Genomic DNA, 24,826 nt, shown 5'->3' with positions numbered 1-24,826 from the left:
GCTGCGTCTTCACACCAGTGTGGGGGGAGAAGACTAGAGGTGAGGCTGGGCTCGCAGGTTAGCTCCACTTTAGTCAGACGGCTCAAACCCAGACACACTGTGTTCTCCAGTTCTCTTCATTACTCCTCCTCTCAACTACCCTTCCCTGTCTTTCTACCTCACCTTTAATGCCTCCACCATCTTCTCTCTCTGTCACACTCTTCTTCTCTTTCTCTCTCACTCCACCCTCTCTCCCAATCTCTCTCTCTCTCTCTCTCTCTCTCTCTCTCTCTCTCTCTCTCTCTCTCTCTCTCTCTCTCTCTCTCTCTCTCTCTCTCTCTCTCTCTCTCTCTCTCTCTGGCTCTCTTCCTTTCGATCTCAGAAGTGGGTCACGTTGTGGTCCCACTGGACCTGTGGAGTGGTGCATGCTGGGTAAAGGGGGGGCTGCATACTGATGTGACGAGTCGTTTCGGAATCATTTGACTGCAGGAGACTGTTCCTGTGTAATGCACCCCCGACCCCCACCTCCCCCAAACTATGTGAATGTATGTGCGACGTGTGTGTGTGTGTGCGCGTGTAACCGGGAGCCTCCCCCTCTGCTCAGTCCCATAGGACACACAGGAAAGCCAGATCACATTTCTGATCTGCACAGCTTCCTCCAGCATAAGAACAAAAGTCCTCCAAATTGCACTGCTACCCAGAATATGTTCGTTTCTCTATAGTTCCAGACAGAAGCTGTCTCACACACACAGTTACACACATGCAAATACAGACACACAGGAATAGAGAGTATGTGTGTGTGTGAGAGAGAGGGTTTTGTGTGCAATGTGAATCCTCTTGCACATATCTCATTGTCAGGACAGAGCAAACTGCATGTATTACACAGACAAACGGGAGGATGGCTTTGAGTAATGAGTTTTTCCTTGTCCTAATTAGCAGAACATGAGAATGATACACACGCACACCCAAACGCCAACAAAAATAGGCCAGGGCACTTCTCCACAACCTAGTTTCAAGGCAGAGAGAAAGAAATGCAGCATTCTATTTGAATCTCCATGAAGTGTACCCTACTCTGGTTCTTAACCTCTTGCCAAACACTGACTTGCATGAAAGGAAGTGTTTGTGAATGTTTGAAGAATTTCTTCCGTCTTACCTGCACATAATCTCATGGGTCAGCAGAACCCGACACATCTCCGGATTCTTGTCCTGACCCTCGTAGATAATAGCCTGGGGAAGACAGAGGGGGGGGGGGGGGGGCGAGGAGGAAGAGGAGAAAGAGGAGGAGGAGAAATAGAAGGGTTCAGTCATGACGTAGACAGTGGTTTGGGGGGGCGGGGGGGGTCACTGTGAACCGTTGCTTCGCTGATTGGTGTGTGATGGTTTCTACTCGACACACGCCGCGACTGGGAAGGACCAAGCGATGGAACATTCAAACACACACACACACACATTAATGTACTATCATGATGTCTTTCGTCTAGGAAGTGTGTAGCATGTCGGACAAGCTTGTCTGCCCTGGGACTCTGAGGAGGTGGCTTCAGTCCTCCTGAATGAGAACGCTCTGTTCTGACTGAGATACTGAGTGAGTGTGTGTGTGTGTGTATGTGTGTGTGTCCTCAGCAGTTGGACTGCCAGACTGGAGTATCGTGCACCATCTGGTCTCTAAAGCACCTCGTCCAAAAACCTCAGTCTTGTTTTCCTCCAAAACCTCTCAACACACTCTCCAGGGCTGTGATCACCCTGTGCCTGTATGCACATAAACACACACACACACACACACATGCTTATACATCCATGCATACACACGTGCACACGCAAACGGTGGCGTATCTTCTCTTGCTCTCTCGCTTTCTCATTCTGTGTCTTTGCAGCCACACATATTTCTAACCTCCCGAAAACAAAGTTTTCTTAATAAGTTTTTTTAATTAATAAGCCTTTCTTAAGAGAATATCAGTCCAAGGATCCAGAATATTCTGTTCGATGCTGTGTGCTTGAACTAAACAGAGAGATGGACTTGGTCTCTGAGTGTGCTGCTCTGTGTTGCTCTGTGGTGTTGTGGTGTCTGGAGCCCATGCTAGTTCTGAGGTGTTGCTTGTCCTGTTTCACATTGAGGAAATCAGGGTCAAGGTCCTGTAAGACTGAGCTGGTATGCATCACTGTCTAAGTCACACACACACACACACATACATACACTCACGCATACACACACACACACACACACACACACACACTCCACTCGCTCCCGTAGACTGTGTAGGAGTATGGATACATGTCCTCTGGTCCTCTGGCCCTTTTTAAATGTATTCCACAGGTAAGACAGGTCGTTTATCAAGCAGGCTGCACTGTACTGATGTGGAGGGCCTCTGAAGCAGGGCTGAGGAGAGACTGGAAGAGGAAACCATAACAACATTGCATAGCTCCCCTAGGGATATGGAAACACACACATGCAGTTGGACACACACACACACACACATATGCACGCACCGGTCTCTTTCTTACTCACTGCACAATCCAGTTCTCTATAGCTGTAGTGAGTCAGAGCAGCATTCAGTTCTTACCTGTTTGGTCATGGAGTCGATTAGACGCACATAAAAATCCTGTTCTGTCCTGATTCCTGGAAATAGCAAAAATGTGACTTTAATCAACACGTCTCCTTACTAAATATGTTAATATCAGAACTCCTTAGATCGAAAATATTGTGATATTGGAATGGTGTGTGTTGGAACATTGACCATTCCATAAGAATCACAAATCAACAAAAAACGTTGACTATAATGTGTGCAATATAGAAACAATGACTTCTTTTGACTTCACTTTCAAAAATGTCTTTCGTTACCATTCTTGAAATATTTAGTAACAAGAAAAATGAAAGTTGGTAACAATGTGAAATTATCACTTAGAAGAAGAGAAACCATGGGTTTGGTAAATACTGTAAAAGCACGCAGGGTAGGCCTACATTTTAAAACAAATTGAAAAAGTGATTTCGAGAACTTTGAAACGTAGCTGCTGTCTGCGCTTGTCTCTTCGGCCGACCAAACTAGAATTGGTAGTGGTTAAAAATTAAAAGATAATATGCTGTATTAATGATGACAACAAAAGGTTAACTCCTGATGGAGGAACCCTGATAGGAAACCTAATTGTATTCATAATAATAATGTCCATTGATAAGTTAACTTAATAAAAGAAGGCTATCGTAGCCTGACAGTGATCATTTGTATGTTCGTATTATAACAATATAATATAACGATGAAAATGTTATCTATAGGCCTATATGCTATGATAACCTAAACGCGCGTGAGATGACAACATCGAAGTCGTAAAGTTTTGGGTTTAGCCTAGGTAGGCTGTGTTTGGGATCCCAAGGGAATTGGGCTAGGCAAGGCTATCATGACATAAATTGTCCAGAACCATGAGGACTTTTTCACTCCATGTGTTTGTGAGAACGGATCTTACCGTTACTGTAGAGGAGCTGCAGTCTATAATGGATCCCATTGTTGGTCTTTTCCCCAGTCGTTTCCTGCAAAAACCAACACTCAGGTCACTGCGGACCAACGGGATCACATAAAACCTCTGTGATTCAGTCATTTTTCTCTGAGTCTCTTGACGGAAACCTCGGGAGATTCTTTCAAAAGTTCAATTTTTGTTTGCTGTCTCCGTGGACCCCTTATACTGTGACAATCACGATTTAAAGATGACCCACGATTGAAACCGAGATTCCACTTGACAAAAAGTTCATATTGACCACGCTTGTATTTGGACCTCAATTATTTTCAATAATTCAACTGAACAATATTATTTATAACAGGGCAGCAACCCCTCTTTTTTCTTCCCTTAGTATAATTTACTTATTAATACCAATTGTCTAAATTAATATAGGTCCATATAGACAATGTAAAACTGTTTAAAATATGTAATTCACATTTGTCATCACTTATAGGCTATTATCGTTAAAAACGCTTCATTTATTTTCAAATGTGCAGGTTAACATGAAGCCATATGATAGGCTACTCTTCTCAGAGTTGAAGTTGAACGTTTTGAATAATAAATAGGCTACATGGACAACTACAAGTATCGAATATAATTATCAAGTCAAAATAAATAAAACATCTTCAGCTAAAATAACAAGTGAACGTTTAAAAAAATATTGTTCGGTAGCCTATATCCTAAATTAGACGATGGTGACATTGCAGTGAAAATTGTCAATTTCAACATAAAATAAATGAGTGCAATTAGCTTCAATATAAAAAAAGACCTACCTTCTCCTTTTCTACAAATCCGATGAACGTTGTTCTCTCTATTTCTACCGGTTGTCCCTGTCTGTCGTATAGAGCCAAAACAAAGTGGAAGAAGTTGGACTTCCGAAGATTGGAGGGCGGCTGTTTCTCGAAGTGAGCCCGGGCGAGACCAACTCCGCTGCGGATGAAAGCAGAACCCAGCTCAATGAGCACATCTTTTACAAGTCTGTTACGATTGTAAATCTCAAATAAAAAAACTTTCTTCATATCCAAGTGCATACATTCAAACATATAAACAACAATTTCTACAACAACGCGAAACACAGTGAAAGGCTACTCAAAATGTTTCTCAGGTCTGTGTAATCAACACATTTTAATTCGAAATTAACATTTCACATGGCCTCTATTTACCACGTGAACTCAAATTGTATTTTCTCTGTGACAAAGGATTTTAATCAATGCACTATAGCCTGTCTATAATTAGTGTCATGGTTTGCGAAATACGGATTAAGTTCATTAATTCATTTTGCGCATGGAAACTTGACCACCTCCATAATAAACGTTTTTCTGTGGGTTTATTTACGTATTTTATTTGTACAATTGCCTAAACAAACGGAAATGTTATTGCTTTGGAGTGTAGCCTATGAAGACCATCTTATATAAAGAAGTACAACTAAAGAAAGAAGAGAAGCTCGAGAGTAGTCTGTAATCTACGGTTACATCATCAAATCTGAATTTAGATATAGTGCTTCAGGATTTGTTTAAAAAAAACACACTGTTTAAGAAATTGCCTTTTTAATAGGCTATTCGTTCTTTACTTGTTTCAAACAAGTAACATTATGCTCTGCATTCAATGTCCTTGCCTCCGTCAATATAACTGTATCCTATCTGTTAATTTAGCCTACAGCAACCTTAAGCGGCGTAATAAAAATAAGAATCAAAAGCTATCAGCGACCAACTCCATTGGACCAATTGTCCCCATTTTAGAAAAGCAGAGAGCTCCGTTTCCACACCCCGGGGGGTAGTGCAGTGGAAGCGGCCCCAGGCTTACCTCTGGGCAGCTGTGTTGGCGTCCAGCACCCCGGCCCCCTGCATCCAAGTTCGCACTGTATTCATCCCGGCCACCATCGGCTCTTCTTTCATGCTACTACCGCTTCTCTGGATACTCTCCTGAATCCCAAACATCAAAACACACTTCTCCTCCTCCCCTTCACTCGTTTCTCTCTCTCTCTCTCCCTCTCTCTCTTTCTCTCTATCCCACACTCTCTCTCCCTCCTTAGATCGCAGTTTATTTCTGCCTCCCTTCCTATTGAACGCGTTGTCAGAGAGTGAGAATCGATGTTGCGCGGAGCAAGTGGCGCGGTCTCGCTCACTTCTTGTTTGGTTTCCTCTGTTAGTATACAAAAGATCCGACTTGTAGGAGGAAAGGGGAGCTGTCAACATTCAGGGTTATGTGCACCGTGTGTCAACTATTCACGGAGAGAGGAACAGAGAGAGAAAACAAATACACAAACACACCACTGAACATGAACCACGCGGTGGGATGACAGAAGCGCAGTCAGCGACAACCCTCAGAATCAAGGAGCGCTTGGTTCACCAAAAGAAAAGAAAGAAAAATCTAAACGTCAGTTTTCCAGTCCTCCGTGAGAATTTAGTTGTTGAAAAATGTTCGCCTTTCTTTATTCACCAAGTATTTCTCTATTCAGATGAATGACGCGCTAATCACACAGATGAGGCTGTCCCGAGCTCCGCTTCTCGCGCTTGGGAGAGATGATTTGCGCTCTTTCTTCCCAGAGGAATCACTTTGGACCATCTCTGGGATCACACACTACAGCGGAGTAGCCCCAGAGGGAAAGGGGCGTGACAGGCGGGGTGGGGTGGCGGTTGTGGTGGTGGAGGTGGTGGTGGGGGGAGGGGGGTAGAAACGCCCCCAAACACAGCTAACGCGGACTATCAGCTGTCCACTCCAGCCCAACCACCCTGCCTGCCAGCCCGCCTGCCTTACCCGCCTCATCCCACGCTGCGTCCCGCTCCAACCACTTAACCAGTGCGTGTGTGTGTTCAAGGTATGGACCGCAGTCGAACAGACACGTATTAGGCCATATGGGTTATTTTCTGTCTGATAAAATACCACCACTAAACCATGTATTAATGAACAAACAATGAATAAACCTACCGTCTACCCTCGAATTTTATTCAGCAAGTATATTCATGCCTAAGTCTATAAAGGTTTAATAAAGCAAAATCGGGCACTATAAATGAGATAGGCTATATATTAGCTTAATGTAGCCTTATTTTTAAAATTATATAATTACATTCACTAAACTCAACGTTAAAATATCATCCATTGCAACACATTGTTTTTCTTACAAATGAATAGAAATGAATAGAAATACAGGAATCAAGCATAAATGGCTTGGTGAAGTTAACGTTTGATCATTTGCCTGGTTTACTTTTAAAAGCTTTTGCACACGAAATGTAAATGCATATTGTGAATAACAAGTAGGACTATATTTCTATGAGGCACAAACAGATACAGGTCTTAGGCGCACGGGGCGGGAAACCAGGCCCCTTGGGCCGCATGCAGCCTAGGCCTATTAATATCTCTAATACCAACTCGGAACCGGGCATATATTTTTGTCACGGGGCCCGGGATTCATACCAAATTCATGTGTGTGTGATGTGCCCTCCCATCTTTTCATCTGCTGGAGTGAAACTGACATATGGGAGTCTCATTGTATAATTTGCCTGAAATACCTCTATTAAATACTGAATTCACCGGTGGATATTGTGAGTGGTCTTCACATCAGTCAGTTCGTTTAAGTAGCAGATGTTCCCACAAAGTCATATATGGAATATATTACTCATAAGCAACATATCAAAGGCCTATTTCTCCATAAGTATAACTATTTCCTCATAGTTAAGCCGGTGATAAAGCCTTACCCATATTAGCCATGACATACCATTATATTCATAGTCAAACTACAGAACCGTCTATCTGATAATATAAGGTTAATTCAAAGGTGGTCATCACTGTATATAGGTTGCAGACCTAAATTTCCTACAATACCATGTTACAATGACTTGTTCTACTTCCATGTGGTAAACAAACTGCATTGAAAGTGCTAGTTGAAACATTCCCAATGAAACTTAGTTGAGGTGCTAGAAGAGGTGGAGACAATCCGTTTGGCCTATTGCTTACAAGACAATACAATGATCATTTTAAAACTTTAGATAATAGGTTAGATAGCTTTAATAAGTACAATAAATGTTGTTTCAGATGATCAGAGATATCAAATAAAATGCAGAGATGCAAAACATGTGTTGATCACATTAGTCTATGGTCCAACACTACCATCTAGTGGTATCAGGATAGGACAGACCTTCACTTCTCAAAATACGCAACTTGTTAGAATGAGTCTTGGCTCAGATAGAGAACTAAGTGTCTGTCAGTTCCACCTTGAATCAATTTATGATCTAAAATGATTAGAGGGATAGAAGAAATCACTTGAAACAATACCATAGATCGTCTAATCTTCCATGTTATCTACCGTAAAAGCATTATGCAAATGTTTCCAAAACTCGATTTGGCAAGATCAAATAAATGGCATGTTTGTTTGACCAACTGCACTCACCTCTGTTATCAGTGTGTGGGTGTGTGTGTTTATATGTGTGTATGTGTGTTGTGTCATAGTTTTGTTTTTCAAGTTGATAACCAGTCTCCAGTTGCTGGTCTCCAGTATGTCACAATTTTCTGTCTTTATGTCAGTCGCTTCAGTTCACTACCACTAGTCCAGCCACAGACACAATAATGCCAAATAGCAATGGAATTCCGGGACTCTGTATATTTTATGTTGCGATTTTACTCACCTTTGTGCCCGATGCTGTTCAAGGTGAGATATTATTTAAATGTTTTTCATGTTGTTTGCCTTGCAAGCAGCACAGATTGTCTTCCCAACCAAATAGTCCTCAACCTAGCACCATGTCCATCATATAATGTTCTTGTTGTTCTGTTTACTGCCAACATGATCAGATCAATAAAGGTAACAAGTCTATTTGATGTTCCTCCTCTTCTCTCCCTCCAGCTCAGTGCTCCAGACCGACAGGCGAGAACATGCACCTGAAAGAGGAATACTTCTCCCAAACATCTTTCCCCGACTTGTCGAAGGCAGTGTTTGCGTGTGACACAGGTTACATAGGGGCAGGACCCCTGTCTGTGGTCTGCCTTGGAGACAGCTGGATTCCAATACAAGAAGGATGTAAAAGTAACTATCGGAATATGAATTCCATCATCCTATACATGTATGACATTACATTTTCATTTCAGAGACATTCGATCCAAAGCAGCATATTGTACAATGGAGGATTTGAACTAGTGCTCTGACCACCAAGCTACACCCTACCCTAGTTTACGTGCTGGGAAATTAGGATCTAACTTCAGCCATTTCTTTTGTCCACAGAGGTGGCTTGTGGTGCACCAGGAGAGGTGGCGAATGGTTGGTATGATATCAGAGAAGGGACGGACTTTGGGAGCGTAGCTCAAGCGCACTGCCACGAAGGGTTAGTATCGGTCATTATCTTTAAAACCTCTAAAATGTTGGGTGCTTCAGAGAAGAAGTCCTTCATGGACAGATGAATCTGTACGGCAGAAATTACAAGATGAACCCAAGGCAACGAGGAAGACATTTAAATGTATGTTTAGATATTATGTTTTACAAAAGTCCAAAACAGGATTGTGACCTCTAAAAGCCATTTGTTCCTGTTCTTACAGTGTGAATTCAAGGTCTATTCAACGAGTCAGTGCCGTCCAATCTTTCCTTTCTCTTCTATGTAAGCTGTCTGAGTTTTTGTTGGGACACAGGACTGTGGTGCACTGCATATATTTCTGTCACACGTGTCTTTTCAGTCATCGATTGCTGGGGATGGGTAGGAGAGTGTGCAAGTCAGCGGGCTGGTCAAACAGAGTCGCGGTGTGTGAAGGTGAGTGACTGATTAATAAACAGTCGTTGAAATAGAGCTGGTCATATTGACAGTCCAACTTCAACCTTCTGTTGGTGGTTTTGAGTGTTTATTTCAATTTTGTCTTTCAGTGGTTCAGTGTGGTCCACCCCCTCAAATACACAGCGGAGTTATTTTAGATGAAAAGGAGTCCTATAGTTATGGAGCAGTGGCCAGGTATCGTTGCCACGGGGACCTTACCCTTAATGGATCCCGAACTTTGCACTGTGACAAAACAGGACAGTTTTACCCCAACCCACCCACATGTATAGGTGAATCTCACCATGGTTGAAGGTGTTAGCCTGAATTCTCTGTTCAGATGAATAATAACATTCTGAAACAAAATATATATTAAAGTTTTAGGATACAATTACTATTCTGTAGTGTTATTATAACGTGTCCATGTCTTCACCTCCAGATGTAACTTGTCCAGACCCTGTGGTTGAGAATGCTTATCTCATAGAAAGAAGCATGCCACCATTCAAATACAGATCTTATGTCACATTTAAGTGTCTTCGTGGCTACAAGTTGAATGGATCCAACAGTCTTACCTGTCAAATAGACAGTGTTTGGTCCAAATCTCTTCCTGCATGCGTAAAAGGTAAGGTTTGTCTGGGAATTCCACACTTTTTGTGAAATCTGCATGGTGTTGGTGTATTTAAGCAACACAGCAAGAGGACAGTGATGAAAATGTATTTTTTCTGTGGAACCAGATGATTCATCTGTGGAACCAGATGAACCAGAGAAGAGCTATTTCAATAAATTCACAAGTTTTATGAAGAATTTTTATGAGAACGTCAAGAGTGAATTAAACAGTAAGTCCATTCATTACTTCTTCAATATATCATTTGGTTGTGTATCTATACGTATTGAGATAACATTCTTGGTCAAAGTCATTGTTTAATTCACAAATGTATATTTCAAATTATATTTGTGTATTTGTTATACTGCATTTCCTGTACTTTGTGCTGTTATTATGTGTATGTTAAACTACATCTTTTTGTAGAGGTTGAAGTAGGTTGGTTTGACTAGCATGGTTTGGCCTCTGAGGAAGATCTTTCATCAGGGATCCGAAAAAAACATCTTCACAACATGTCCTGGTCAACCAAATGAACCATCCCATAACCTCTAGTAACTGTATGAAGTTCATTACAGTAAAGTATACACAATTTACAATAAATTAGTGAAAAAAATTGTGGTTTGCGTTGGTCTGATATGTGAATCTGTTTGAGGATAATGACATGTATGAACTGGTATATAGGTTCACATTCAGCACACCAACCACTAGAGTGAAGTATATTGAGTAAAGTGAAGAGGTCTGTCATTTACCACTGATCAAGTAACAACAAATAAAGATTACAAATAATTATTACTATATGACTCTTACACTGTTTTGGATGTTCTGAATATAATACAAAAGGTTTGATATATACCCTGCTACATTAGCTTGTGAGAACATGACCCGTGGTCATGTCCAGAAGAGAAATATGCCTGCCTATGAATTATGTTGCTTGTATCATTGATAAACTGTCATTATGCTGTTTGCTAGAGTTTTCTTATGCCTGCATAGCCATAAGTTAGTTCTTTGTAAAATGCAACAAGGAAATGTTTGTGAATTTAGTGTAGGTCCGAGGTCACAATGTTCCCAAAGTGTATAATGCCATGAAACTCTGAATAAGGAAAATAGGAGAAACGTCAAGGCCATTTCTAGGATTGATAACATTTTACTTGTGGATAAGTTTGTGTCTGTCAGTTTGTGTGGGATTATATCTGTGTGTGTGAGACCGATAAAGCCTGTGTGTATATTTATGGCTGTGTGTGTATACACGTGTGCGTGCACGTTTATGTATGTGTGATGTATGCATGTGAATGTTTCTGTGTAGGTGTGTGTGTTTAGGGGGCATGCACCGGGTTTTCCACCAATCCTCAGGTGCAGTACATGGTTTCACCCATGTCCTGGTTCCAAAGGGTTTCAGTTGTTTTGATGTGAATCTTGGCAGCATCGGGTCGACCAGAATGCTGTCACATCCTCACACCACTTCTGCTTTTCCTCACAGGGAACTGAAACGGCGGTCCACGACAGGTTAACCACAGACAGGAACGACACAGGCCTACAGTTTATTAGACCCCATGTGGTCACAAATCGTTTTGACGGGTTGGAGTTTCCACACATGTGACGTGGAATTCCTTGGTGAAATTCTGCCACAGAGCTGATTGAGATGTCGTAGTTAGTCCATCAGTCTGATAGGTGGAATTTTGTGTTTTTAAGTGTTTCTTGCCTGCTGTATGTCTGACAGCAACACGACAATGGAAGGCATTTGGCCAACCAGAGTAATAGTTACACGGTTGTAAGCGTGCTCTATATTCCTCTTCTTTCTGCGTGCTTTAGCTTCACCACGCTCATAGTTTACGTGGGCTAACTGCACTTCACTGTGTCAAACAACACACACCTGGTTTCGTAATGATCAAGTGTTGGGAGGTTATTGACATTGGCTAGTTGCACCATTTTCTGTTTAGAGGAGTCCAAACACACATCAATATTAGTGTTTTACATGCAAGCAGTTTAATAAGTCTTTACACTACATCGTATAACATTTAACACAAAATTACTCCTTTATCTTATGTAAATAAAATATGAATATAACATGATTTAAAATACAAAAAGACACTTAAATAAAACATAATTTAATAGAGCTTTGTTATTTTAGAGAAACACATTTATCTAGACATTCAAATATTGTAATTCTGCATGAAAGACAGTGTCCAGCCAGAATAAATTATCAAGTAGTCTTTGGGCATAGTGAGGGTGAGCTTAATCAATTCCCATGGGTTCAGTGATAGGTTAGGCCATAAGTGTTGACCTGGGTTCTGGGATAGGTTAGGCCATAAGTGTTGACCTGGGTTCAGTGATAGGTTAGGCCATAAGTGTTGACCTGGGTTCAGTGATAGGTTAGGCCATAAGTGTTGACCTGGGTTCAGTGATAGGTTAGGCCATAAGTGTTGACCTGGGTTCAGTGATAGGTTAGGCCATAAGTGTTGACCTGGGTTCAGTGATAGGTTAGGCCATAAGTGTTGACCTGGGTTCAGTGATAGGTGATATGTGTTCACTACTACATGGATGCTGATCTTCACGTTCGTGTGCTACGTCTTCTTTACTTGGAACTGAAAAAAACTGTTTGTTTTTTAATAAAAACAACAAACACAAAACGTTTTTAATCTGTGTTTTGTGTGGATTTGTATTCCAGCATTTCTAGAGAACTTGATAGCATTAAGAAAGATAGCTGTTTTTCTCACTTGTAGTGGGTCCACTCACTCCAGGTTGAGTTACACAAAGGATCCTGAGATCTGACACAAACCAGGCCTTTCTTCCTCTTTATGGACCACTGGTTTCCGTCTGTGGGGTGAGGCTTTGAGAACACACACACACACAAACCCAAACAGACCACACACACACACCACACACATTTCCTCCTTTACCTGACACTTTATCCAAAGTGACACACATAGTGCAGCAGAAAATCAAAGACCAGAATTGCACAGTTCTAACAGTATTTCAGTTCAGTCAAGACACTCACGCTTTATATTTGATCATTTATTGATAACCATGACATGGAAATAGGTTTTACTTTGGCGGAGTGGATGATAAGGTCAGAAAAAAACATGATTTTAACTCAAATTTGCCTAAATCTGTCACACATACTATGTAAACATCCAGTGACCATACTGTATAAAGGTCTGAATAGCAAATAAAGTTCTCATATACCAATTGCTTTCACTGACCATGACTGACAGAGTGGTTGGTGTTCCTACCTTGTTTGAAGGGTCGTTACACAAGCCCTTCCTGATGTTCCGGACCTGGAAGGTGAGGGGGAAGAAGGAGTAAGGGGTGTTCCAGGACTCAGGGTAGCTCCACTCTACCGTGGTCTGGTTCACCTTCCGAATGGACACTTTGTCTGGTCTCACTGGGAAGGGGTGAGGGGAGAGGGAGGAAAAAAAAGAGATAAAAGAGAGGAGGGGGCAGGTAGAGAGAGACAGGAGAAAGACAGGAGATGAGAGGAGGGTGAGGAACAGAAAAGTTTTTTACTCATCGTTTACATGAAGTTGAGATCATTCTTTTCATCTTCATTGTCACTGTTGTCATATATCTCACCTATCTCTGATATGAGGAAGCTCTGGGTGTACTCCCTCAAGTTGTGATTTCGATTCCTGGTGTAGATTGTGAGAACCATGCGCTCAGACTCCTCATTGTAGGGGCAGTGCTTCCTGTCCAGACAGGAAATACCATTCCCACTGCCGTCCACTGAACAGGTGATGTCCACTTTTCCTGAACGGCACGTCCACTGCTCATTTCTCTCATCCACAGTACAGTCAACCCCATCTGTACTGCCACTGTTGCATACATGTGTAATATAGGGAAAAAAATAATTAAATACCATTTTCTTTCTACACTAAGTACATTTGACATTCACATTGTTATAAACTATGAACTCACAAACTGAACTTGATTGCTGACAGAGTGATTGCTTTTTATGATGTCACATTTTTTATTGATTGTGTGTTTGACTAAACCTACCGGGCAGCACTAACGAGAATGACTTTCCCCTCTCTCTGAGTCCAGGAACAGCGGAACTCGCCACTGTAGTTCTGCGTTGTGCATGTCAGATAGTCTGGTCATGTGAACACACGCGCAAACACAAACACATTCCTCAAGTCATGCATGTTCAGCAGGCTGTTTTAGGAATTTAGGCACATACTATGGAAGGCAAATAGATAGATATTGTATTTACAGGAAGGCAGATAGATACTGTAGATACTGTATTTCGATAGATAGATCTATCTATGGACAGATAGATGGACGGATTGATTGATGTTGATTGTACCGTGTCACCATGTAACAAAGTAGTTCTGGATCTGTACCTGGATGTGTTTCATTGATGTTCTCCGGACGATATCTGGGTGTTCTCAGCAGCACTGTGGTGTGGTTCAGCAGAGCTCCACCTCTACTGTGGCAGCTGTAGTTTCCTCCTCCCAAACGCTCCTCCAGAGCCACCCGGTAACTGTTGCCTCTCTGCTCCTTCTCCTTTCCGTTTCTCCTCCAGGCGATCTCCCCCTCCGCCACCTCGCTCGGCCGCTCCCCCGTCTCAGAGACACCCAGGCAGGTCAGGGTGTGGTGAAACCTGGAGACACCATCCACCTCCACCACAACAACTGGCACACAAACACACACACACACAAACACACAAGCAGACACACACAAGCAAACACAAGCACATGCACACACACACACCAAACAAAAGCACACAGACACAGGCACAGACATGTACAGTTAGGTCCATAAATATTTGGACATTGACACAATTTTCATCATTTTGGCTCTGTATACCACCACAATGGATTTGAAATGAAACAATCAAGATGTGCTTTAACCCTTGTGTTCTCTTCGGGTCATTCTGACCCATCAGTCATTGTTACCCACCGTCGTATTGTGACAACTTTACCGCATACAAAAACAAAGTGAAGCATTTTCTTTTAACCGTCGGGCTGTCTCAGACCCTCCACATTGCGAAGGTTAAAAGAAAATGATTTTTATTTGTTTTTGTATTGGGTAAAATTGGGTAAACACAACGATGGTTCGTTATGAACCTTTGGGTCATGTGACCCGAAGGCAGCACAAGGGTTAAGTGCAGACTTTCAGCTTTAATTTCGGGGTATTTACATCCAAATCAGTTGAACGGTGTAGGAATTACAACACATTTTATATGTGGCCCCCCCCTTTTTAACCCTTGTGTTATCTTCGGGTCATTCTGACCCACCGTCGTATTGTGACAACTTACCGCATACAAAAACAAAGTGAAGCATTTTCTTTTAACCGTCGGGCTGTCTCAGACCCCCCACATTGCGAAGGTTAAAATAAAATTCTATTTATTTGTTTTTGCATTGGGCAAAATTGGGTAAATACAACAATGGTTCGTTGTGAACCTTTGGGTCATGTGACCCGAAGGCAGCACAAGGGTTAAGGGACCAAAAATAATTGGACAAACTAACATAATCATAAATCTAATTGTCACTTTTAATACTTGGTTGCAAATCCTTTGCAGTCAATGACAGCCTGAAGTCTAGAACCCATAGACATCACCAGACGCTGGGTTTCGTCCCTGGTGATGCTCTGCCAGGCCTCTACTGCAACTGTCTTCAGTTCCTGCTTGTTCTTGGGGCATTTTCCCTTCAGTTTTGTCTTTAGCAAGTGAAATGCATGCTCAATTGGATTTAGGTCAGGTGATTGACTTGGCCATTGCAGAACATTCCACTCTTTGCCTTAAAAAACTCTTTGGTTGCTTTCGCAGTATGCTTCGGGTCATTGTCCATCTGCATTGTGAAGCGCCGTCCTATGAGTTCTGAAGCATTTGGCTGAATCTGAGCAGATAATATTGCCAGAAACACTTCAGAATTCATCCTACTGCTTTTGTCAGCAGTCATATCATCGATAAATACAAGGGAACCAGTTCCATTGGCAGCCATACATGCCCACGCCATAACATTACCTCCACCATGCTTCACTGATGAGGTGGTATGCTTTGGATCATGAGCAGTTCCTTCCCTTCTCCATACTCTTCTCTTCCCATCATTCTGGTACAAATTGATCTCGGTCTCATCTGTCCATAGGATGTTGTTCCAGAACTGTACAGGCTCTTTTAGATGCTTTTTGGCAAACTCTAATCTGGTCTTCCTGTTTTTGAGACTCACCAATGGTTTACATCTTGTGGTGAACCCTCTGTATTTACTCTGGTGAAGTCTTCTCTTAATTTTTGACTTTGACACAGATACGCCTACCTCCTGGAGAGTGTTCTTGATCTGGCCAACTGTTGTGAAGGGGTTTTTCTTCACCAGGGAAAGAATTCTTCTGTCATCCACCACAGTTGTTTTCCGTGGTCTTCCGGGTCTTTTGGTGTTGCTGAGCTCACCAGTGCGTTCTTTCTTTTTAAGAATGTACCAAACAGTTGATTTGGCCACACCTAATGTTTTTGCTATCTCTCTGATAGGTTTGTTTTGATTTTTCAGCCTAACGATGGCTTGCTTCACTGATGGTGACAGCTCTTTGGACTTCATATTGAGAGTTGACAGCAACAGATTCAAAACACAAATACCATACTTGAAATGAACTCTAGACCTTTTATCTGCTCCTTGTCAATGAAATAACGAACTCCCATGAGGGAATAACATACACCTGGCCATGGAACAGCTGAGCAGCCAATTGTCCAATTACTTTTGGTCCCTTAAAAGGGGGGGGGCCACATATAAAATGTATTGTAATTCCTACACCGTTCACCTGATTTGGATGTAAATACCCTGAAATTAAAGATGAAAGTCTGCACTTAAAGCACATCTTGATTGTTTCATTTCAAATCCATTTTGGTGGTATACAGAGCCAAAATGATGAAAATTGTGTCAATGTCCAAATATTTATGGACCTAACTGTATTTACATCGATTCACACAAACATACACACATTCTAAGCACTATGGTATTACTTTATATCATAAAACACATATTTAGATAGAGATCAGGCGTAAGCTTCTACCATTGGGTAGAAGAGTCCAATAGCTCGGAGATAGCTGGCCTCCGGACAGTTGAAGAGTGACCATGATGACAACAAGTAGAGACAACCCCATCTGAGAGATAAAGAGAGAGGATGAGTGAAAGAGAGATAAATAGAGGGTTGTGTGGACAGAGGGAGAAATAAGAGTTATGGACAGAGACAGAGAGGGAGCCAGAAGGGAGTTATTTCATGAAAATTTCATAGACATTAAAAACTCAGCACGAATTCAGCTGGAACATGTTAATGTAAAGTAAAAAGTCTGAACATACTACATATAGCCAACGTTAAGAGTTATGTTCGGACATTCTTACAGTAATCTCCGCACATTCTTTCAGTAATCTCATACACCAAGCACACAACATTGTAAATGTATTAAAATGCATTCACCTTACCTTCGAATTTAACATCCAACAGCGCAAGACACCTACTTTGAAATGCTGTGCCTTGGAATTAACGTTTTATATGTGCCCGACGTTTGAGAACCAATGAAATCCCCCGCATAAAAAAAAGTACAGACAGTGAAGAGGAACTTCAGGCTTCAACTTGAGGTTTTCTAAACTTCCTGAACGGAAGTGGACAACATTGTTGAATTGTTGGCAGCAGATCACTAACCTTAATTATATCATTGTCACACGTAGTATGTGACATGTGTATGAACCCCAAAGCAAAAGCATGAACCAACACCATATTCCGGAGGTTTCTGACTAAAGGAAAAACTAACTGCGCCCCCGAGCTCCTGTCTGGTCATTTCTCCACAAAACACAAATATTACAGTAACATAGCATAAAATAGAAACACAATTTAATATCTGCACGCAAATGTGAACTAAGTTTGAAGTTTAGCCATTTGCAACTAGTAGGCTATCCTTCTGTAAATGTAAGGAATACCAGGCGGGGTTGGGTCCAAGCGCAGATTTAATTAGAATGGTCAGACAGGCAATGATCGGTACACGGTTAGGTTAGACAGGGCTAGCCAAGGTCAAGAACAGTACACAGACTTAAAGGCCCGGACTGAACTAGAAACAAGATCAAGACTTCGCAACGGACAATACACAAACAGACACTTTAATACTAAGACCCTAAACGAGACGCAGGTGCAGCCGATTGTCCTAATATTCTGGGGATGCCGAGCGCGGAAGCCAATTACCAGCTGCAGAAGGCTACGGCGTTATAAAAGGTATGCCCTACATTTAACTATTTTGTTCCTGCTACTCTTGACAAGCCCTAGCGACCAATCTAAACCTACTGTGCCAAATCGACAATAGGCAACGCTATTTCTCACTATTTTTTTTAACTTTTCATTCGGCTATTTAAAGCCAAACTCATAAAATGCATCAATTAAGTCACCAAAGTTCATTAGAGGTGCTTAGATTGAATTCATCACAGACCGTTTAGGGACAGACCATTTAGGGAAGAATATATGCGGTAAAGTTGGGCATCTTTGTCAGACGCAGCAGCCCAGATTCTACATAGTGTCATTGTGATGTCAGCGTTCTTGTTCGAGCTGTGTCGGGCGGCAGTAGACTGTCTCTGAATTCGTCTGCCATCATGAAACTCAAAAAAGGATCTATCCTGAGTTTTTTAGACTTCGACAATGTATATTGTCTGCTCTCTGTCCGCAATGCCAAAATATTGGTCGACTACTTTAAACTGCTGGATTTCCACAACAAAAACACGTTGAACGGTGCGTCAATTATTAAAAAAACAAATGGGTATCAAATCTCAGTGTACCCTCAGGTATCCAGTTCTGTCTCCTCATGTTACCCCCCCCCTCCTCCTCCCCCTTCTCCTCCCTCCCCAGACATCCAGTTTTACCACTTCATGCACCATGTGACCGACTTGAAGAAGAAGGATATCATGCACACTTTCGACATGCTGGACTGGGATGCCAGCGGGGAGATCGGCTTTGAGCAGTTTTACATGCTTGTTTGCATTCTTCTCTCCAGTGAGGTAACACTTGCTTTCCTCTTTCGGTTTGTCAGTTATGTGTGTGTGTACACATAGGTGAGTGTATTACTTTCCGAGCATAAGTCATCCATTCATGGATGCTGGTAATCTGTCCCACGCCTCAGACTGCTACCAGTGTTGATGGTAAAATAGAACACTACCTGTCCATCATATCTTGTGTCCCTATCTGTTTGATGAAGCAAAGAGGCCTTCATACTGTACAGACTTCACTGACATTACCGACGTTGAAGACACTACCGACTTCCTGCTTTGTGGTTTCAAAGACCACTTTAGAAAGAAGATTGAAAGACAAATCCAAACCAAGTGCATTGGTGTTACTCATATTCAACTCTGATATTTTTGAACCCCTAACCCTGTAAACATACTATAAGCAGAGTGTGTGTGTGTCCTGTTCAGTTCCACGTGGAGAAGAACTTCCTCTTCCGTTACTCGCGGCCTGTGTTTGAATTTCTGGACATGGATGGAAGCCGGTGCATCAGTCCTGCTGAGTTCCAATCCTCCGGCTTCCTCTTCAACCTCAAGGGACCCGCCCTCAGCAGGATCTTCCATGACTTTGACGTGTCTGGAGACGAGGTGTGCACCATTTTTGACCCTCACATATAATGTCAACATGGACTTGGCACCCTGCACTGTTTTGCTTAGCTGACTGGCATTTGACTCTGTGAGGCTGTGCCAACCATCTGTTAAGCTGTCTGTCTGCCTGCTTGCCTGTGTGTGTGTGTGTGTGTGTGTGTGTGTGTGTATGCGTGTGTTTTGCCCACCTCTCTTCCAGAAACTGAACTATAAGGAGTTCAAGATGTTCACCATGGCCTGCCTCGACATGCAGAAAGATGCCAAGAACCAGAGGAGCAAGTAAGGACTGAGGGCATTCCGTTCTGCAAACCCGGCGCGGCTTCCTTTTTGTGTTTGACATGAATGCTGTGTGGGGGGGGTTTGGTTTGGCAGGTGGCAGATCAAGAGGGTCAACAACCCCCGCACTGCTGAGATCCAGGCCACAGCGCCCATCTCACACACACACCTCCGGAACAGACCGCATAGCGAGGAGACAGTAGGCTCCTTGGCCTCCCAAGCTGGGCACAGCCACACTGACTGAGAGGGAGATCCAAAGAGAGGGAGGGAGACTACGCAGATAGTTTGAATGCCCATAAGTAAATATGCTTGTTCAGTCGTCTTCTCTCGTTTTTTTTTCCCCAAGGGGAACTGTGGAGGTATCTGCGTTTGCGTGCGGGTAGGTGTGTTTGTGTTTTTGTGTGCGTGGCAATTCCTAAGAATCTCTGACACATGCCTGTGTCGTTACAACACTCTAGTGCGAACAAAGGTTTGATTCACCCGCAGTCCGTCTTCACTTCCTCAGCTTCAACACCGGTGCCACTAAGTCCTGGTTTGCGCTTCTCTAGAAGTGGAGTGTGCTTCTGCATAACTGCAGTCCACCTCGGCTCTCCTCGTTCCCCATACTCGTTCGTCTCGTCCCCCCTTTCTCCTGCTTTCACTCTCGACCCCCCCCCCCCCCCCCCCTTCAGCTCCCTTTGAGGAAGTGCGGTGTCTCGCAGGGAAAACGAATCACAGCGACGGCTGATGTCACCGTGTCCCTGTGCATTGTTCCTCTCCAGGTGCTCCCCCGAGCACAAAGGCATTGAAAATATGAGCTTGTTCTACTGTATCATAGAAGATTCCTACAGGCACTGTGAAAGACTTTGCTGTTTTAGAAAACGAAATGATGATCAGGCACGACTTCTTTTTCAACTAAGTGAACTTTCACTTCCCTGAAAGTCGCTGACATTTCCACCTGGAGAATTGTCGGGTTAGACGTTTGTTCTCTGTGCTGAGGGAAAAGGAGGTCAGAAAAGGAAGTGTCCTAGTCATGTTGCTCAACTCAAGAATCAGTGAAAATGTCAGTCTCGTCCGACACAAGAAGAAGAGTTGGTGCTCCTCATGAGTCAATTTGCAAAAAGCAGAAGAACCCTCAACACCTAATGGCCTTTATGGGTTCATCCTTCCCCTGCTAAAAAAGCTGTGTGTGTGTGTGTGTGCAGGGCTGGACTGGGACAAAAAAATTGCCCTGGCATTTTGGCTCAGACCGGCCCACCACAATCACCAACACCACCCACCAGTACACCAAAAGAGTTAAGAGATGTGATTGGGCCAGCTCAGTGTCAGTATGGAAAATGAACCAATGGGCCGCTGTCCTTGCTTTATGGGCTGGTCGTCAGCCAATTTTACGTTTAATAAAAAGAAAAACATATATATAAAGATTTATATATATATATATCATATCGGCCCCAAGTGCATCACCCCACTGGGCAAATGCCCGGTATGCCAGATTACCAATCCAGGCCTGTGTGTGTGTGTGTCATAGGTCAGGATCAGCTGTCAACAGTGCTTGCGGTGTGGACATGTGTCCACTAGGTGGCGACATAAGCTAAACTAGTGGGCTGTCTCTTTATCTTCTGACTCCAGAGGGCGCTTTAGACTGGAAGAAATGGTGTGAGGTAGCAGGGTTCCGACTGAGGTGGAACGGGGAAGGAGGGGCGCCTCGGAGCAGCTGGATTGAAATCTCCCAGTGATCTCATCCTGGGAAAATGGAGTAAACGAGAGAGACACGTACCAAAGAGGGAGACAGAGAGAAAAGTCAGAAAGACCGAAATACAGAAAGAGACTTGAGAGAAATAGTGAGACAGAGAGAGAGAGAGAGAGAGAGAGAGAGAGAGAGAGAGAGAGAGAGAGAGAGAGAGAGAGAGAGAGAGAGAGAGAGAGAGAGAGAGAGAGAGAGAGAGAGAGAGGGAGAAAGAGAGCAATGGAGAGAGACTGAGAGAGAGCCAGAGACTGGGAGAGAGACCAAGAGAGAACATTTGTGTAGAAGCAGATGCCAGCCGAGCTGTCAACACCCGTTCACAGACTGACCGAAGCAGCACTGCTGTGTGTGGGATGCCCTGATGATCTCAGTCTGGGCTTCACAGGGACACTGGATGTCTTTACTGTGCAACACAACTCTCGTTCTCTGTGTGTGTGTGTGTGTGTGTGTGTGTGTGTGTGTAGGTTTGTGTACGTTGGAGCACATGCAGAGTGTCCTAAGGTGTAAGTGTGGGGGAAAGATCACATTTGCACGTATCAGATCATGAGAATCAGTAGAAAACCCGTTCTCCACGACGCAGTAACTCCAAAACTCCAGGGAATCTCTGGAATTAACTTAATTAGGAAGAGGGACATGGGGGCAAAAGTTGAAAACGACTCTTGACGCATTGATCACGTGTCCTTCCATTATCTTTCCGACGGCTCCAAAAAGTTTTAATAAGATCCTCTCCCCTTTCAAAGTTCCCACACCTTATTACTTTCTGCAAGAATAAAAGCCTCATAATGTATCATATCGCCTCTGCAAACTGACATCATTGCGAGTGATTCATATGTTCTAGTGGTATAGTAAGAGGACACGGCTACTTCAGTCCACAGCACTCATCCTCTCACGGTAGGGTGCTGAGGGGCTATTGTATGTTTAGTCCATATCTTCCATAATCCGCCCATGCTGTATAAACTGGACACGCGTTTGGATGTAAATTCGGAGCCTACAATGTGAACGCACATTCCTTACCAGCGTTTCATTGCGTCAACACAACGCCGTTTTTCATGTCCGAACTTTCACACAATTGTTAGAAAGGCAGATTGAAAACTACGTTTTGAGGTAGGCCTATCAGGTTGAATTACAACTCATAACTTTATTGTCCCTAGCTATGAATGATCTGTTTGACAATTCTTTAGAAATACATAGGTTCTGTTTATGCAACACACCTACGTGTCGTAGGATCTCACATTGCCTACATCGAGGAAGAAGAACTATGCACTATCTGTGAGAAATGAAACGAAAAAGATAATCTCATTGAGGATCAATGGGAGGTGTATCTTGTGATCTGTTTGCGCACGACGATGCCCATGTTTTTTTCTCTCCAAATGATGGCAGGCTACATCATAACAGAAATATGCGGCACGGTGTCCTGAAAAGAAAAGTTCACTCTCCACAAAGTCTTCCTAAAACTAGACTTCACAAAGTCTATCAAGTTTATTCAACGAATGTGTTGCGCAATCCCCCACCAGACAGGAAGCACTATTAAACTATGCTAACGACCCCTCTGCGTTGCGCCTAATCGGCTCCTCCGAGAGAAGCGCGCCCTGGCCTCGGCGCTCTTTATCGTTGCCTCTCAGGCTGGCAGAGCTGTTGAGCTGGAGCCTTATGGAGAAAACATTGTAATGAAGGGAGGGTGTCCTGTTCTATCACACCCACACAGACAGGATGCAGACCTCAAAGTTATTTCACCTGTGTGTGTGTGTGTGTGGGAGGGGGGGGGGGGGGTTGTACAGAAATGCAATACTCTTAAGCGTGACTATATAGGTTAGACATACATGACTAAGTCAAAAGTGGGATTATCTCGGATCAAAGTGAGAGATTAAGTTACCGCCATGCCAGAAAGAGTACAGGTCAAGTCCAAAAGGTTATTGTGGCAACACATGGTTATTCTTAACCCTTGTGTTATCTTCGGGTCGTTCTGAATGTCTTAAGGGACATTTTTTATTCTTGGGCTTTCATTTAAAACCCTGTGACCATACGTTGTAGCTATCTTCTCTCTCCCAGAACGATCCATGTTTTCCACTCGGAATCAAACACCTGACTGGGAGAGAGGAGACTTGCTTTTAGACAAGTGAACACAGGTTATAGTGAATTATTATGTGTTTGAGTGGACACGGCACTATTGATTGTCCCTCTCTCCTGTGCTTGATCATGCTGGGCTGACAGCGAGGGGTCATTATAGAGAACGACAAGACATTCAAAAGAGGAGAAAGAGAATGAGAGGGAGAGCGAATGAGAAAGAGATAATGAGAAACCACGAAAAGAGAAATAACCAGATGAAGAGTGGAGGGGTAAGGAGTGTGGTGTGCGGTGTGTGATTACTTCATGGTCAATATCCTATTCAAAAATAGGTGAATAGAAAGCCTTCGACCCCTTCAGGTGGGCTGTGGGGGGAGGGAGGTGAGGTATATTCTGTTTGTTACAAAAAAAACAACACAGTGTTGTAACCAGTGGTTACTCAGCAGCAACGATGGTGAAGGACAAGACATAAACGTTTTATTCTGCTCTTCTTTCAATACAGTTAGGTCCATAAATATTTGGACATTGACACAATTTTCATCATTTTGGCTGTGTATACCACCACAATGGATTTGAAATGAAACAATCAAGATGTGCTTTAAGTGCAGACTTTCAGCTTTAATTTCAGGGTATTTACATCCAAATCAGGTGAACGGTGTAGGAATTACAACACATTTTATATGTGCCCCCCCCCTTTTTAAGGGACCAAAAATAATTGGACAAACTAACATAATCATAAATCTAATTGTCACTTTTAATACTTGGTTGCAAATCCTTTGCAGTCAATGACAGCCTGAAGTCTGGAACCCATAGACATCACCAGACGCTGGGTTTCATCCCTGGTGATGCTCTGCCAGGCCTCTACTGCAACTGTCTTCAGTTCCTGCTTGTTCTTGGGGCATTTTCCCTTCAGTTTTGTCTTTAGCAAGTGAAATGCATGCTCAATTGGATTTAGGTCAGGTGATTGACTTGGCCATTGCAGAACATTCCACTTCTTTGCCTTAAAAAACTCTTTGGTTGCTTTCGCAGTATGCTTCGGGTCATTGTCCATCTGCACTGTGAAGCGCCGTCCTATGAGTTCTGAAGCATTTGGCTGAATCTGAGCAGATAATATTGCCAGAAACACTTCCGAATTCATCCTACTGCTTTTGTCAGCAGTCACATCATCGATAAATACAAGGGAACCAGTTCCATTGGCAGCCATACATGCCCACGCCATAACACTACCTCCACCATGCTTCACTGATGAGGTGGTATGCTTTGGATCATGAGCAGTTCCTTCCCTTCTCCATACTCTTCTCTTCCCATCATTCTGGTACAAGTTCATCTTGGTCTCATCTGTCCATAGGATGTTGTTCCAGAACTGTACAGGGTCTTTTAGATGTTTTTTGGCAAACTCTAATCTGGTCTTCCT

At 42.9% G+C, this 24,826-nt stretch overlaps 4 protein-coding genes across 6 annotated transcripts in view; 2 read left to right on the top strand and 2 right to left on the bottom strand.

The window, feature by feature from the left end:
- ebf1a (EBF transcription factor 1a) overlaps positions 1 to 6,102 on the bottom strand; it is a 16,610-nt gene extending 10,508 nt beyond the window's left edge. The window contains exons 1-5 of the mRNA XM_062476903.1: positions 5,266 to 6,102; positions 4,236 to 4,392; positions 3,433 to 3,496; positions 2,538 to 2,593; positions 1,133 to 1,206 (exon numbers count right to left, since the gene is read on the bottom strand). Coding sequence (XP_062332887.1) covers positions 1,133 to 1,206; positions 2,538 to 2,593; positions 3,433 to 3,496; positions 4,236 to 4,392; positions 5,266 to 5,657 — 743 coding nt within the window. The 5' untranslated portion in view covers positions 5,658 to 6,102. The remainder of the gene's footprint in view (positions 1 to 1,132; positions 1,207 to 2,537; positions 2,594 to 3,432; positions 3,497 to 4,235; positions 4,393 to 5,265) is intronic.
- A 1,846-nt stretch (positions 6,103 to 7,948) lies between these two features.
- On the top strand, positions 7,949 to 10,753 carry LOC134032683 (complement receptor type 1-like). The gene is made up of 7 exons (XM_062476706.1): positions 7,949 to 8,107; positions 8,300 to 8,479; positions 8,675 to 8,774; positions 9,121 to 9,194; positions 9,305 to 9,484; positions 9,631 to 9,813; positions 9,926 to 10,753. Exons 1-7 carry the CDS (start codon positions 8,026 to 8,028, stop codon positions 10,114 to 10,116), a joined length of 990 nt encoding a protein of 329 aa, XP_062332690.1. The 5' UTR covers positions 7,949 to 8,025; the 3' UTR covers positions 10,117 to 10,753.
- A 1,008-nt stretch (positions 10,754 to 11,761) lies between these two features.
- il12ba (interleukin 12Ba) lies at positions 11,762 to 17,318 on the bottom strand. Of its 2 annotated transcripts, none has more exons than XM_062476704.1 (8): positions 17,202 to 17,318; positions 16,792 to 16,882; positions 14,130 to 14,420; positions 13,786 to 13,879; positions 13,363 to 13,601; positions 13,023 to 13,174; positions 12,507 to 12,619; positions 11,762 to 12,384 (listed from the first exon to the last, which is right to left on the bottom strand). In XM_062476704.1, the coding sequence occupies exons 1-8, from the start codon at positions 17,214 to 17,216 to the stop codon at positions 12,354 to 12,356; spliced, it is 1,026 nt and encodes a 341-aa protein (XP_062332688.1). In that variant the 5' UTR covers positions 17,217 to 17,318; the 3' UTR covers positions 11,762 to 12,353. The 2 variants fall into 2 exon arrangements, with proteins under 2 accessions (XP_062332688.1, XP_062332689.1); XM_062476705.1 differs by having other exon boundaries at positions 11,762 to 12,374.
- Positions 17,319 to 17,859: 541 nt separating this feature from the next.
- LOC134032573 (EF-hand calcium-binding domain-containing protein 9-like) lies at positions 17,860 to 19,938 on the top strand. 2 transcript variants are annotated; one of them, XM_062476573.1, is made up of 5 exons: positions 17,860 to 17,985; positions 18,610 to 18,758; positions 19,173 to 19,349; positions 19,549 to 19,628; positions 19,722 to 19,938. In XM_062476573.1, the coding sequence occupies exons 2-5, from the start codon at positions 18,630 to 18,632 to the stop codon at positions 19,867 to 19,869; spliced, it is 534 nt and encodes a 177-aa protein (XP_062332557.1). In that variant the 5' UTR covers positions 17,860 to 17,985; positions 18,610 to 18,629; the 3' UTR covers positions 19,870 to 19,938. The 2 variants fall into 2 exon arrangements, with proteins under 2 accessions (XP_062332557.1, XP_062332556.1); XM_062476572.1 differs by lacking the exon at positions 17,860 to 17,985 and adding an exon at positions 18,248 to 18,492.
- Positions 19,939 to 24,826: the final 4,888 nt, after the last annotated feature.

The sequence above is a fragment of the Osmerus eperlanus genome, chromosome 13, assembly GCF_963692335.1.
Source record: "Osmerus eperlanus chromosome 13, fOsmEpe2.1, whole genome shotgun sequence".
Classification (NCBI taxonomy): domain Eukaryota; kingdom Metazoa; phylum Chordata; class Actinopteri; order Osmeriformes; family Osmeridae; genus Osmerus; species Osmerus eperlanus.
This window is presented reverse-complemented; position numbering and strand designations above follow the sequence as displayed.

What these genes read in the sequence shown, in the direction of transcription:
- LOC134032683 (XM_062476706.1), top strand. Translation starts at nt 8,026, where the DNA reads ATGCCAAATAGCAATGGAATTCCGGGACTCTGTATATTTTATGTTGCG. An exon ending in CAAGCGCACTGCCACGAAGG is followed by an intron (nt 8,775 to 9,120) that starts GTTAGTATCGGT and finishes GTGTCTTTTCAG; the next exon opens with TCATCGATTGCTGGGGATGG. An exon ending in TCTTCCTGCATGCGTAAAAG is followed by an intron (nt 9,814 to 9,925) that starts GTAAGGTTTGTC and finishes CTGTGGAACCAG; the next exon opens with ATGATTCATCTGTGGAACCA.
- il12ba (XM_062476704.1), bottom strand. An exon ending in GTAACGACCCTTCAAACAAG is followed by an intron (nt 12,620 to 13,022) that starts GTAGGAACACCA and finishes GTGTTCTCAAAG; the next exon opens with CCTCACCCCACAGACGGAAA. An exon ending in AGTGAGTGGACCCACTACAA is followed by an intron (nt 12,385 to 12,506) that starts GTGAGAAAAACA and finishes AAAAACAAACAG; the next exon opens with TTTTTTTCAGTTCCAAGTAA.
- LOC134032573 (XM_062476572.1), top strand. Translation starts at nt 18,357, where the DNA reads ATGAAACTCAAAAAAGGATCTATCCTGAGTTTTTTAGACTTCGACAAT. An exon ending in CAACAAAAACACGTTGAACG is followed by an intron (nt 18,493 to 18,609) that starts GTGCGTCAATTA and finishes CTCCCTCCCCAG; the next exon opens with ACATCCAGTTTTACCACTTC. An exon ending in TTGACGTGTCTGGAGACGAG is followed by an intron (nt 19,350 to 19,548) that starts GTGTGCACCATT and finishes CCTCTCTTCCAG; the next exon opens with AAACTGAACTATAAGGAGTT.